The following is a 15,343-nucleotide window of genomic DNA, read 5'->3' on the forward strand; positions in this document are numbered from 1 at the left end:
TTCGCTGGAGAAGTTCTATGCATTGATGCATAGAGAGATCAGTGTTTGTCCGTAAATGGCTGCTAGGACAGTGGAACGATTTTCGTTCCCTTGCGTACCACCAAGCACTGCGTAATAAGCAGTTAAGCACTACACATGTAGTTATTGTATTAGCTGCCACTTTCACTTCATAGATAACATAAATAAATCTGGAAAACTGTCTTGTGCTGGTCCGCTGGTCAACTTAAAGGTTGACCGCTCGTTGATTAAAGGCTCGCTGGTCGTGAATTCCCAGTCTCTAGGTTCTGGTTGAGCGGCCACAGCTCATGGGCCATTCAATTTGACAGCTGACGACACCTCAACTTAGTCGGCGCTGGGGCAGCCAAATCCTCTTGCCACTTGGTGACCATATTCTGTCCAGAAGTCATCATATAGGTAGGCTTAAGATCAAAGAGTCAGCAGTAGCCTGCTCAACGAAATCTGCCCCAATAATAATTTAAGTTCTTCAAAGCCACCGGAAATAAAATGAGCATCTCATCTTGTTAAATTCGTGAGCTGGCTCTTATTTGACAAGTTGCAATGTGATGAGCTTGTAAAACAGTACCAAAATATTGTCCATTCGTCGCTAAATGTATTGTGTTTTTAACATATTTGTGCTCTTTTCTAGGTGTATCGGCGGTCAGGATGATAAAAACCCACTTTCCAAGTCACGTGGTTATGGGAAAGTCGATGAACATGACGTGCGACTACGACCCGGAGGGGGAGCGCGTGTACCAGGTAAAGTGGTACAAAGACGACAACGAGTTCTACACTTACATTCCGGGAAGTTCGGCCAAAACCTACGACACGACCGGCATGAATATCGACAATATTGACGTGAGTAAACTGCATTATTACATGGCTCCTGTGTTAATTTGGCATGAGATATTTTTTATTATTACATGGCTCCTGTGTTAATTTGGCATGAGATATTTTTTACTATTGCCCGGCATCAGGTTACTGACCTTTCAGTGTCAGGTTACTGACCTTTCTGAAGGTGAGAAGCGGTTGCCATGTCAACGGTTAATAGTAAGTTGCTCGCGCAGTGGTGTTTGAACAAAAATTCAAATGTCGTAATTTTATCGTCGTTTTCTCAGACTGTTCAGTTTGATTTCGTGATTGGCTAGTCAAGTCATCTAGAACTGGGCCGTCATTTGAACATGTCCGTTCAAATGCCCCGATTTAATTTGTTGGAGCCGCATGAATTGGATGAGCTATTTTCATCGCGCAGGGCTCAGGGAACTAAAAAGGTGATTAAATCAGCAGAAGACGTCTTCATTGAGTTCTTGCAAGTAAAAGGCATATCTGTTGAAAGCTGCATGCACAGCAACGACGTCCTGGACAACGCTGTGAAGGAGTTCTTCATTACTGTAAAACGCAAGGACGGCGAACGCTACAAATCGAAGAGTCTCCACACTCTCAAGTACGGCGTGAAACAGAAAACAGAAAACAGAAAACAGAAAACAGAAAACAACTAAGTGTGTGCCGTAGACATGTGACGTGGCTATGATTGTATATCCAATACATTCAATTGTACCATGATATTTCTGTTTGGATATTTTTATTACGGGATGAATGAGTAGGTACTAAGTAAAGATTCCGAGAGTTGGCCATGTAATAAAACGAATACTGCATGGGGGAGCGGGCAATAGCAAAAATATTGCCCTCTGTAACGTCACTGTCGCCCGAGGGTGAAGACCGAAACAAGTGCTATTGCCCGAGGCGAAGCCGAGGGCAATAGCACTTGTTTCGGTCTTCACCCTCGGGCGACAGTGACGTCACATCGGGCAATATTTTTTGCTATTGCCCGCTCCCCCATGCAGTATTCGTATACTATTGCCCGGCATCAGGTTACTGACCCTTTCAGTGTCAGGTTACTGACCTTTATGAAGGTGAGAAGCGGTTGCCATGTCAACGGTCAATAGTAAGTTGCTCGCGCAGTGGTGTTTGAACAAAAATTCAAATGTCGTAATTTTATCGTCGTTTTCTCAGACTGTTCAGTTTGATTTCGTGATTGGCTAGTCAAGTCATCTAGAACTGGGCCGTCATTTGAACATGTCCGTTCAAATGCCCCGATTTAATTTGTTGGAGCCGCATGAATTGGATGAGCTATTTTCATCGCGCAGGGCTCAGGGCACTAAAAAGGTGATTAAATCAGCAGAAGACGTCTTCATTGAGTTCTTACAAGTAAAAGGCATATCTGTTGAAAGCTGCATGCACAGCAACGATGTCCTGGACAACGCTGTGAAGGAGTTCTTCATTACTGTAAAACGCAAGGACGGCGAACGCTACAAATCGAAGAGTCTCCACACTCTCAAGTACGGCGTGAAACAGAAAACAGAAACAGAAAACAGAAAACAACTTAGTGTGTGCCGTAGACATGTGACGTGGCTATGATTGTATATCCAATACATTCAATTGTACCATGATTTTTGTGTTTGGATATTTTTTTATTACGGGATGAATGAGTAGGTACTAAGTAAAGATTCCGAGAGTTGGCCATGTAATAAAACGAATACTGCATGGGGGAGCGGGCAATAGCAAAAATATTGCCCTCTGTAACGTCACTGTCGCCCTCGGGTGAAGACCTCCACAAGTGCTATTGCCCTCGGCTTCGCCTCGGGCAATAGCACTTGTTTCGGTCTTCACCCTCGGGCGACAGTGACGTCACATCGGGCAATATTTTTTGCTATTGCCCGCTCCCCCATGCAGTATTCGTATATTACTATTGGATTTATAGACGTTATTGGATTTGTTATGGGGGCTTTTATAACTAGCCGCTAAAGTGCGACACTAAACTTAACCGAACCGCCAGTATTCTTGTAATGGGCCGGTTGTAAACATTTATTTCATTGTGTAGTCGATAGTTGACCATTATGAAAATGGGATCGGTAAAACCTCGTAGTTCCGCACCTAAACGGCAGGTCAGGATCCAGGTCCAGGGCCAGGGTCAAAAACGGTCCATCCATCTCCATGAGGATTGTGATGACTTCCACTGCAGTGAGCATCGCAGTTCCTGTTTTTATGGGCTCTAAAATACTTCCAAATTACATCTAAAAATCTACTCTCTATATATTGCAAATTGTCGCCAGCCTCAGCACATCCTTTACCCGGGCTAAGAGGACCAGCTCTTATGCCCTTCAATTTCAATAGAATGGAAGGCGTTTTGTGTAGTATGGATTATGCCAAAATGCGCCGCCCGGGAATGCGGCTACGCGGCTCTTTTTGCACTCATTGTCCACCACCAACTGGTCAAAAATAGGGACTGGCCTATACACACCGTCTGGAATAGGTGTGATTTGTGATGTAGAATGCAAGGTCTTGCCTTGGTCGTCAGCTTCAAACAAATTTTACTCGCTCAAAATAGACATAACTTTCAACAAGTTTTACCTAGGTATATCAATATCGAAGTGCTGCCGCACTGCACATCACCAGTTACATGTCACTTCTAAGAGCAGAGTTCTCTCCAAAGTTTGACCATCAGCGACCACTCCCGAGTACAGACTGTTTCCGGACCGTAACTTGTCCAGCCCCACCTTTGTTTCCCTTCTGCGTAATACCGTCGAGTTGGTCCATACACGGTGTTTGTTCAGCGTCAGGTCATCACCGGCCCGCCGTCAAGTTTGGGGAAAGTATCCGAGTTGGTCGCCCCGTTTGCCGATAGATGGAGTTGTCAGGAGCAAAGAGTGTCGTCATTCACGACGTGGATCTGCGCATGGAGGGCAGGTACGGCTGCGAGATCACCATGGACTCATCCTTCGACACAGTCATCGGAGTCGGGGACGTCATGATCGTCGGTGAGTAAATTGTTATGTGAGGTACTCGGCCTGGCGTAGGTGCGGGTTTACAATGCCGGTTTACATATCAACTTTGCGTAACGACAAATGATGAATATGAAATGTATTTTAGCTTAAGTTCTTAATAAACTAACTAATAGCATGTCTTTATGTCGGTCGCACAAGCAAATAAGCTGCGAATAGCAATTCAATATCAATATCCAGTATCCACAGTCCACACCCCGTCGCGCTGTAACGTGGCTGAACGAAGGATCGGTGAGCGCCTGGTAGGCTGCGCCGCATAACATCCTGGTACGGCGGCACAGCCTACCCACCGTGCGTCCGCTAACCACCGCACCTCTCCACCGCGCTGCACGAAGTGAGCCGGCGCGGTGGCGTGGGAGCGAGCAGATGCACTCGTGAGCTCAAGTGCATTATTATTATTTTTTGAACAATTTCGTCTATAACACTAAAATGTTCAGTGACAATGCTGTCCATGGGCTTTTGCGTATTAAAACTTTCAAGTAGCATCCAATCCCAGCCTTTCATCAGGGAGCTTCAACTTTCTCTAGCAGTTAGCACAATTAGGAAAGGGAGGCGTTTGTCTCCTCTTCAAACTCTATATTTCCTTTCTGTGACCCTGTTCGACAGTCACCTCTCTGCGAATCGCAGACGCGGCCGACGCAGCAGCTCAGCTCAGCGCGGACATATTACTGTCGTGGAGATAATTTACTACGGCAACAAACCATTTCGTCCGCGCCATAACCGTTCATGCGCCGATAAAACTGCGCCAGAAATGGCGACATATGGTACAATGCTATCAGGTTCCAGTGCGAGAAACGGCCTGTGATAAATGCTGCCAAATGCTGCCAAGTCCTCGTCGTTTCAGCGGTCATACGGCAGGTCGGTGATCGATTCCCCATTTTCCGCCGCAGCGTTGCCGCAGCGAGGTCCAAATATCACGGGCCTGTTTCTAGACAGCATGGACGAAGGTGACCGCGTCTGGGTCAACTGCACCTCGTACAGGTCAAGGCCAGCCGCGCAGCTCACCTGGTATATCAACGGTGCTAGGGTGAGTGAAAATACGCACATGACGCATGTAATGTTATAAACTTATAACGCATATAACATATAACGCATATAATGCATACAGCCCATATAGGGCACAAATATTACATCTGAGTACAAATATGCAGCACACACAGATGCATGCAACATCAGACTGGGTGACTCTCTCTCTCTCTCTCTCTCTCTCTCTCTCTCTCTCTCTCTCTCTCTCTCTCTCTCTCTCTCTCTCTCTCTCTCTCTCTCTCTCTGTCTCTGTCTCTGTCTCTGTCTCTGTCTCTGTCTCTGTCTCTGTCTCTGTCTCTGTCTCTGTCTCTGTCTCTGTCTCTGTCTCTGTCTCTGTCTCTGTCTCTGTCTCTGTCTCTGTCTCTGTCTCTGTCTCTGTCTCTCTCTCTCTCTCTCTCTCTCTCTCTCTCTCTCTCTCTCTCTCTCTCTCTCTCTCTCCCTCTCGCTCGCCCTCCCCTAAGCTCTCCCGCCGTGGCTGATCGGACAAACACACACCCTCCCAGCCTGGCGACTGCCACTGCGGTCCACTCGCTATAGGACGCTGGTCGCGGCGATTAGGCCAGCAGCTCACTGCTATCGCCCCGTGGACGCTCGGCTGGCTTGCCGTCGGCCCTAACTCAGCCCTCCCCGCCCCGACCCCTCCCACAGTGACCCCCAGTACGGCCGTCTGGTCAGCCCATAACTCGCGCACAGCGGCCGCAGCGGCCCATCTGCAAAATAGGATGAGTAATGCGTTGTTTGTCGTGTAGAGCCTCTTCGAGTCGCCGATGGGTGCGTTTCTTGTTTCTGGAGCCGGGTGACATTGGGACACAACGCTACCAGCGCCGGAGTATGCAACAGGCGCCTAGTGTCAGCATTTAACGGAACGCGCTCCCAGCCATAGCCCGACGAGACTGGGGCCATCTGGTTCGATATTGAACGCTCGCCATTCGCACGGATGGGAGTTCTCGGCAAATCTGGCGTGCGACGATAACCCTTGATTTAATTGGGCCCAAACGGGATTTACCGCCTATTTTATGGGGATAAAACCGTCAGACTTCAGTCTGATGAAATTTGTTCATGCATGGCTTTCCCCACTGGAGCATTATGGCGGCGAAGCCATGGATCAGGCTAATCGACATTCTTCAATGAACTCCGTGAGCGTAGTCATAGCCCGTGAGCTTATGTTCCAATATTTTCGAAGATCAAACGCTAACTAAGTTAACTTCAGCGAACCTCTATCTTGGTTTCAGAAGCTGATTGATCTCTTCAAGTTAACGGAAGTGTCTCGCTTCAAAAGCTCTAATACCTTAATTCCTTTTAATGATCGGCCTCGTCAGGAAAATTTCAATAAATTCTGGAACAATTATCAATGGCATTAACAGCTGAATATTTTTTTGCATGAAATAAAACTGACAAGAAATAATTGATAATATAAACCTAAGCATGGAATTAAAGAGAAGAAAATCCAACTCAAGACCTTCAAGTTGCGGTAATATAAAAAGAAGGGAGCTGAGAAAGCAAATAGTTATGCTCTATAGGACCAAACTTTATTGACAACAAATGTATTTAGCAAAATATTTTGTGCAAAAAACAACAATCTGGCAGATCTGACGCTATCCCAACTTCTTTGCGATTGAGTTACCTAAGTTAGGTGAAACGAAAGCATGCGTCCAATTCAATCGCGCCAACCAGAAGAAAGGCGCTCAATTCAATCAGTACCCATCTCACTGCATGCCTGATCTCCACTGCTTACACAAACAACGCAATGTGATACATCCATCTCAATGATAGATGAGACCCTACACTACAGCAGAGTCGCGGCGACAACACCTCCGTATGTACAGGTGTAAGCACAGACTGACGCCCCTGCGGCCCCTTTCAGTCCGTCGCTCCCAGCTCGGGCATAAATCAACCGAGCGACCAGCCAGTGCAGCGGGCCGGCTTACAGCGCTATATGATCGCAGTAATGTGCAGTCGGCATTAGTCGGATTGAGGCGCGAGGGCTCGACCGGTCTCCCCTCTGAGCGTGCCCAATGAGGGGATCTGTCGGGGGAGGGGGGGGGGGGGGAGAAGGCTGGCGGACGGTGATCACATTGGCTGATATGGCATTGATCTGTGAGGGTTGTCACTGGGGACGAAGAGCAACACTTGGCGTCAGAGAACGCGAGGGAGAAGCACAATAGACCCCGCGAGCCGGGTGAGCGCATCTCCCGCGCACGAGATCTAATCGAATGACTCGTGACAGTCTATGTCGGTAAATAACTACCCCTGCTGTGCAATTTAGTGCGCATACATTATACGAGTACACGCACCAGCATTAAGTGGGGAAGACTAACGGGAGTGCGATTGTTAAAGCATAAACATAATTTGTTTGTGTTAAATACCTTGAAAATGTACCTTCCATCATGCAGTAGGTAAGGAAGGGTTTTTAACGGAATATAAGGTAAGAATATCATTAATATTATTATTCATTCCCTCAGCAGTTTTCAGGATCACAGTTCCGAGGGCTGTATAATGTACCAAGTAGTCTAGTTCTGATCCTAAAATTATACACAGTTGAAATTAGCCGTTTTCACGACGGGCTGTCCGGCGAATGCACCTGATTTGACCAAATCTGCACCTAATTTCTTTTACACCAAATACCTTCACTTTATGACTTGATTTCAGTGTTTTAATCGATGATGCTCTCTGATAATGTGACGAAGCAGGCATATAAGCAATTAGTGCAACCCTAGCTGATAGCTGCTAAGAAACACACTGAACCTGATTTGACCAAATCTGCACCTGATCTGTACCAGATGTGCACCAAATGTGTACCAGATGGCCGTCGTGAAAACGGCTAATATGTGCCAAATATCTCTCGCTGAACAGTTGTCGACTAATGAGATCATAAGACTTTAATACGACTTCTTCTCCTAAAATGTCCACGGGTGATCGCTAATGGTAGAGCATAACACAATGTCTCATATATGTTGTCTTTTTAATTGACTGTCACCACCTATTTCCATTTTATTGGTGGAAATCGTGTTCGGGAGTCCCTATATTTGTGGAGTTCATATTATGTTTTCCAATGGCGTAATACCAACAGCATTTACTCATTCCTTGACACAACCACATTGCATATGATGTTGAGATATTAGGTATGTCTTCAACCTGTGCCGAGCATGCACAAAATAAACGCGTTCCATACGCGCCGTATCGGTGCCAGAGGTCGATACATTAGTTAATGGCGCTGAACTTGTGCTTGTGTGGGTTATTCGTCACAACGACAAATAGCGTGCTCCTGACCAGCCAGTAAATCACTCCCCTCAGCACATAATAGTTGCAATAAATAATCCACACAACGTCTCGCGGTAATAAATCTCTCATGGAAAACCAAAACACCTGTCAATAGCACTCGTGACCCAACCAGCTCATCAATATAAAGTTATAGGTAGCCGAAGTCCGAACCCCTAGTAAAATTTGCCCAACTTGGACAAGTAACTACTAACCCATGTTTGCTAATAAATTTAAACATATACGGAAAAATGCGCCATGCGAAGGACTATGCGAAGGCTTTTGTTTTTGTGACACGTAAATTCACGTCAATTTCAAGCGTCCCGATGACGGATCTTCACGCCAGTCACCAAACACTTTGGATATATTTTCAGACCTTTACACTTAGGCAGCGTTTCCAGCAGTCATGTGAACTGAACCTTACGCATCTGTCGTCTGGTCTGAACGACTTGCCGGCTGTCGACTGATACTTACCGCGCTCGATCTACAGCCGCTTTTTCACACTTGCCCAGAAAAAAACTGCCGGATGCTTGGCTGCGAACGACATAAATATAACTCTTATAAGTTGTGAATGGACGTTGCTCACCCCGACCCGTTGACCGTGTATTCAGCGTCGAAGCAAGGTGGCCTCTGCGTGTGACAGGCAATATCGGCCCGAGTCGGAGCGGGGTGTCAGCCGCCCCGAGTTCTGCCCCCGCTCCTCCGCCACCCGTCGCCAGCACGGTAGGTACCCCCCTGGCTCGCGGTCCGGCGCCGCGGCGACCCAATCAAACACGCTGAATGATAGGCCGGGCCAGAAATCACCTGAAAGACCGGCTCGGCCGGTCAGTGGACCATGCCGACCACACGTCTCGGCCGCCGGTGTCGGTCGCTGCCGATGGCTGTGGCCAGCCGCCATATATCGAACAGTCGCCGCTAGTGACGCGGAAAATTGGCCCGGCTGCCGTAAAGTAGCGGCTCCGCCGGACAGCTCCGATCGTGCCTGCAGTGCAAATTTGACGCGTGCGTGTGGCTCGAGCTTGCAGCGCCCGCTCGAGAGATGTCGAATATGATGGCGAGCACGTCACTCGGCCCGCCACGCTCGACCTGGCTCCGGCCAGGAGGCGGAGAATGCGACTACGGCGGCGCTCAGTCGTCGTCCGGTTCCCGGAGGACAGCCGCTGGTTTATGACCTCATCGAGTGCTCTTCGCTCACACGGGAGCGGCTATCACTGCTGGCACGGCAGCGCGGCGGTGCTTCTGAGCCCGGCCGACCGGCCGGCTCGTATTGCTCTTCATGGAACGGCACCTAGGTACTCAGGATTAATGCAAATTAAAGGCGCTGATGTCTCGCCGCATTAGGAATGAGTTCCAAGTGGGCTGGTCTCAGGCGTTCAGTTAATGCATGTGAGTGTTACGCCACGCAGGAGTATTCACCAGTGGCATTCGGTCCTGTCCAAGGAGATATTCACCTACGTAGTCGATAGCTTGCCCGGAAAACTGGTTTCATATCACGATTTAGTAACACTAAATAACTCCATTTTCAACGCTCCGTAGGCTTGATTTCAAAGTCAAGATTGTGCAACTTCGGGAAACCGCGGAATCAATTGATTCATTGCGCTCATCTACCTTCATGTGGAATATCTATACCTTGCGAATCATCTCTCTCTCTCTCTCTCTCTCTCTCTCTCTCTCTCTCTCTCTCTCTCTCTCTCTCTCTCTCTCTCTCTCTCTCTCTCTCTCTCTCTCTCTCTCTCTCTCTCTCTCTCTCTCCCTCCCTCCCTCCCTCCCTCTCTCTCTCTCTCTCTCTCTCTCTCTCTCTCTCTCTCTCTCTTCTCTTCTCTTCTCTTCTCTCTTCTCTTCTCTTCTCTTCTCTTCTCTACTCTTCTCTTCTCTTCTCTTCTCTTCTCTTCTCTTCTCTTCTCTTCTCTTCTCTTCTCTTCTCTTCTCTTCTCTTCTCTTCTCTTCTCTTCTCTTCTCTTCTCTTCTCTTCTCTTCTCTTCTCTTATTCTTTCTTTCGACCTCTCGTCTGCATCACTTTTGTTAAAATGACGACGACATTGACGTAGCACAGTTAATCTGACATCCCCTTCATCTCCCCCAGTCGGATAACGCCTCTCTGAGGTGGTACCCAGAGCCAGTGGATCCCTCCGGGCTGCGCAATGTCACACTGGGCCTGGACTTTCGGCTGCGGGGCTCCCACTTCGGCTCCACCGGCCTGGTGATGCTCAAGTGCACCGCCGAGATCCAGACTGTGTTCTACCAGAGCGCCAACGTCCGCATCGTCAGCAGGACCATGGCCATGCGGTCCCCCTTCGGAAAGGGTGAGCTGCTCGTGGTATCCTGGGTATGGGTTTGAGACGTTAATACCGTTCGGAATCATGCGGTTAGTTTAATTGGTTCCGAATTCCGACGATGAAAAGGTTAGTGCTTGAAAAAGATATCCGCCTTGAAATTAATTCTAACCCTTGAATGTGCATACAACTTGTCATTTAATGGCAACTAAACAAATCTCAAAAATGTTTGTTATAGGTACACAATTAACAAAAAATAGCATGGCACGTCATTCAAACACCCACGGGCACCAATATGAATAATGCTCAAGCTCATATTCATTGACCAGCAGCATCCAACCGTAGAATATTTATCGATTTTCTCGTTCTTAAGCATTTTACAGCTGACCGACGCGCGCACAGCAGGACAGACAGACACCCTAACACCTGTTTGCAGGGTCTGCACTGGCCCTCAGTGGGTCTTCGGCGTCCCTGCTGTTGCTGCTGCTGCTGCTCGGCCTGCGCTGTCTCTCCGGAGGCTAGAGCTGCTTCTGTGACACTGGCTAATGACGTCACCGGATACAGAGCCGGCGGTCACCACCTCGCGAACAGAGAGCATGATTTGGTGTGAGACTGGATAGCTGTTAGATACTGACGCGATGATGACGCGAAGATGACGTGTTGATGACGCGTTGATGACGCGATGACGCCGTCGTGCTGCCAGGGGACGTTCGACCGTGTGTGCGTCATTGGAGGCACGTGGCTGCCGAGGGTCGTGTCCAGACGCTGTGGCGTCAGTGGAGATATTCTTGTCTGCCGTGGGTTGCGTCTGAACGTTATGACGTCATAAGAGGCACGTCTGTTTGTGGGATGGTTCGAGTGCGAGTGTGAATGCAAGTGTGAGCTGGCGAGGGTTGGGGACAGCCGGAATAGGAGCGGAATGAAAGCCCTGTTTGACGCTAAGTGCCCTCCAAGAATGCTTCCATTCAGAAATACGATGCTCTAATTAAGGCATGCTATTTTGGATGCAACCGACACCCAACAAACAGTACTCAGTAGGCACGGGCAGAGAGCAAATGATTGGTGACGCTGCCCACCTAGATGTGACTTATTAGTTATAATTACCGCTTCGATAATTTATTGCACAGCCTCCCCATAATAGCCGTTTTCACGACGGTCATCTGGTACACATTTGGTGCACATCTGGTGCCGATTAGGTGCAGATTTGGTCAAATTAGGCTAAGTGTGTCTCTTAGTAGCTATCAGCTAGGGTTGCACTAATTGCTTATATGCCTGCTTTGTCATATTATCAGAGAGAATCATCGATTAAAACACTGAAATAAATTCATAAAATAAAGATATTTGCTGTAAAAGAGATTAGGTGCAGATTTGGTCAAATTAGGTGCACTCGCCGGATAGCCCGTCGTAAAAACGGCTAATAAGTAACATAATGATCATTATGTTTTCACTTAGGTAATTTTTTATAATACCTATAAATCTCCGTGAAAACTAAATAAGGCAAAAGGCGCAGTTTCGCCCACAGGCAAATAATTACTTTAGAGGCATGTTGGACAAAAGTGTGACCGTTGTCAGATTTCATGACTCCTCTATTTATCAGCACTGCAGTTTAGCCATTTACTTAGGCACAAAATTTCCTTCATATTTGCATGTTTGTGTATACAATCAAAGTTGAAAGCATTTTGTACTTACTTCTGCTATATGCGAAACAAATGAAAAATCACAATGAGCATCATTATCAAAAATCTTAAATATAAAGAAGTTTCACCCTAACAGTTTTCCCTAAATTGCTAGGCAGTAGGGCAAATTTCTACCAAGAAGCCCTGAGATAATGCCTCATTATCTTTCAAAAGCAAAGCTGCTGAAAGTTTATCAGCACATTCTAGCAAGCGCCAAACATTCACTTTTCCTGTGAGAGACAATGCCCAGCCCAGTGCCCCCAACATTACCAAGGTGTCGATCGGACTCGGGTCTACTGGGTGTCCCTTTGAACCGATCTGCTGCTGGATGTGTGTGCAGAGTGACTGTCAATGATCATAGTATGACTGCCGCACTGTCTGCTTTGCTCTGTACTCATCGCGCCAGTGATCGCCACTGGCGCTGTCGCGATGATATTGGCCGCATTCCGAGACAGAGGCTGCTGTACGGCAGCCTGCGTTTGCATTTATATCAATCAGTGTACAACGCACAGCGCATGGGTGAACTAATGTATTGGCTAGCTAGGGGCAATTTATACCTATGTTTTACATGTTTTAGCTGACGGGTCACCCTCATATTGGTTTACATACCTATAAGAGCACGCAGATTGTGTTGTTAGCCGAATGAGTGCCGGAGGCCATATGGGTCTGACTGACGTTGTTCACTGTGATATGTTTATTGATGTGCAATGGATAATGGCATCGCGCAGACGGTGATGACATTAAAAGGCGCTGTCCGAAGGCTCAGAAATAAATTGAAATGTGTTCATGACTGACCTGTTGTGTTTCTAAGCAACGGATAAATGACATGATTTTATCTGAATTCAGAATGATGCTTTCCATAGTTTTGACTGAACAAACATCTACATTTATAGGTAGAGCTTTGAGAGGCCTTCTTTGGTTAAAGTTAAGTGTAGAAAACAATTGTTTTATTTGCAGGCTTGCAGCTTAAACTGAAGTCTGGCGGTCGCCAGGATAAATTACCAAGACATCTGAGTCCACATATCACCTATCCGTGCTTCTATCCTCAGGATACTGAAATCCTTCTCCTCCACGCCACAACCCCCCTCCGGGCTGGACAGGCAACTTTATCTCATGCGGGCTGCTCCCTTGGAGCGGCACCGCTGCTCCCGAGGGAGCGCACCCCGTAGCCGGGTGCAGTGAGTGCCTTGGGGCTGGGTGGCCTGTCCTCTGGACGGGCTCAGCCCCGGCGACTCACTAGGGTGCCTGCCCAGACCAATGTCTCCCCCTAATTCCTATCATCCTTCCGGCTCTGCAATGGTCTTGTCGACCGAAAGGGCCTAACCCAACAAAACAAACGAGTCCACATATAAAGTTTACCAATTAATTCAAAGATGTGTTACCCAAGTAAAAACGTGTTCCAAAATACCACAAAAATAGAACGTATTAGTCATCACCACTGTTTGCGTACTAACTGACCCAGCTTCACCACAGCTGACCCGCCACCCGTGACCGCGGCCCGACGGAGGGGAGGGGGCAGGGAGAGGGAGGGGCGCCCGGCATCGCCGCAGCACACCGACCAGCTGCGATATATAAATCTCCACACCGACCAAATATTAACCAATTACCTCGTCAATCTTGAGGCGGAAAGAAGACCGCCGCGCGCCGGCTAATTAAACCGCCCGAGATCTATTGCGGCGGTGACGGCCCATTCTGCCGGCTACAGCGAACCCGGAGGTGACCCCAGATCACAACCGCACCCAGTCCGTCAGCAGCTCACGAGGTTCCAGGACGCTGAGACGCATGCCTCTTGAGCGACTTGTGAACCCGAACTCTACGCCAAACAACGTGGGTTACCGGAACAAATTGACGAGAATGTCTAATGGCTAAAGTTCGAGGACTAACACCGAGGTCCGAGGTTGTTTTGCTGAAGTTTTGTTGACTCTGCTTACATTCCGGTAATTATGTTCAAACCTTTCATCTGATATCATGGGTTTCCATTAATCATGTTCTTTCATCGCTAAAGGATGGTTGACGACTGCCCCACAGCGTTTCCCCGGCCGGCTATTCGGCAACAGAGCTGCAGCAGCCGAGGGCCCGGGGGACTGTTTTTCGCCGCCGCGCCGCCCGCTGTGGGCGGTGGCGGGGGCGGGGGCGGCTGATCCGGTCCGGGGCGGCTCGGCAGCGTCTGTTGACTGCAGATATCCGCTGGGAAGCGGAGGCGGCCCGCCCCAGCCCGCCCGCCGGTCTGTCCCTCCGTCCGCCGCGCCGAACAGAGCAGTGGTGGTGCGGCCGGCCGGCAGACAGCGGCATTGATTCTACGGCAACTGATTTCAAAGAAATCGGCCTGCCGGGTGCGGTGACCTGAGGAGTGACATCACATGCCAGCGCCGCCGGGTGTGCCGTGCCTAGCGCACCCGCTATGAATATGTAAGTTGTTAATTTCCGGCGTCTCGCGACGGCTAGTAACGCCGAAGTGTAAGATCACGCGTAAAGCTAACGGGCATTATATGAGCCCTGCGAAAGTGGCTTCAGGACAAGCCACAAGCCAAGTGCACGTGCGCTATAAATAGGGTACTGAGTGGGCCGCATGGTATTGACGGATCGTTTAGAGCCAAGACATCTGTGATCCACACAAAAATTCGCTTAGTTGTAAATCTTTTGCAGATCAAGCAAATCTTTCACAGCTCGTACAATGTTGAGCTGATGATAGTGCAATCAATCACTATCGTCATATAGGTAGGGAAGGGAACGATGAGTAGATGTTCCGTCGTTTTAAATGTCACAGTGGGATGGTTTTGATCGGTGTGTTTTTGGAGCCACACTCAGGGTGTGGCAGAATTGAAACTCGATGCGTTCCAGTAGGCAGACAACACAAATAGACAGATACCAATGAACAGAAGACTATGAAATGATCACTCGACTTCCGAAAAAGCTATACGACTTTCAATAGTTGTTTGAAAAGCATTGTTCTTTCTAAATATGACCACAAATATGACTACTAAATATGGCTAAATAGTACCTAACTATTTTGGTATTTTATTGTCCCCATAGGAATCCTTCCTTCCATGTACATTCGAATAATGTTATCAACATGTTCGCCTTCGGGTGGGCGCTCCGCAAATGGCCACCAGCGGCAGTCGAAATACAGGGCAGGATCAAAGGAAACTCCTGTTCGAAATTGGAGCACCGAACGATTCATGAATAGCTAATGCACCTGCTTTCTGCCCGTAATCAGCTTAGACAACAATTTAGTAGCTTGCGAATGCAATGTCGGGGAACAGTTCAAGGA

At 48.1% G+C, this 15,343-nt stretch overlaps 1 protein-coding gene across 1 annotated transcript in view; it reads left to right on the forward strand.

Annotated features, from left to right (window-relative positions):
- Positions 1-12,859, forward strand: part of LOC122374991 — a 28,643-nt gene extending 15,784 nt beyond the window's left edge. Inside the window, exons 2-6 of the mRNA XM_043354117.1 lie at positions 647-855; positions 3,683-3,815; positions 4,730-4,866; positions 10,207-10,426; positions 10,833-12,859. Of these exons, the coding sequence (XP_043210052.1) occupies positions 647-855; positions 3,683-3,815; positions 4,730-4,866; positions 10,207-10,426; positions 10,833-10,918 (785 nt within the window). The 3' untranslated portion in view covers positions 10,919-12,859. The remainder of the gene's footprint in view (positions 1-646; positions 856-3,682; positions 3,816-4,729; positions 4,867-10,206; positions 10,427-10,832) is intronic.
- The last annotated feature ends 2,484 nt before the right edge of the window (positions 12,860-15,343 follow it).

The sequence above is a fragment of the Amphibalanus amphitrite genome, unplaced genomic scaffold (genome assembly GCF_019059575.1).
Source record: "Amphibalanus amphitrite isolate SeventyFive unplaced genomic scaffold, NRLGWU_Aamphi_draft 001752F_arrow, whole genome shotgun sequence".
Classification (NCBI taxonomy): Eukaryota; Metazoa; Arthropoda; class Thecostraca; order Balanomorpha; family Balanidae; genus Amphibalanus; species Amphibalanus amphitrite.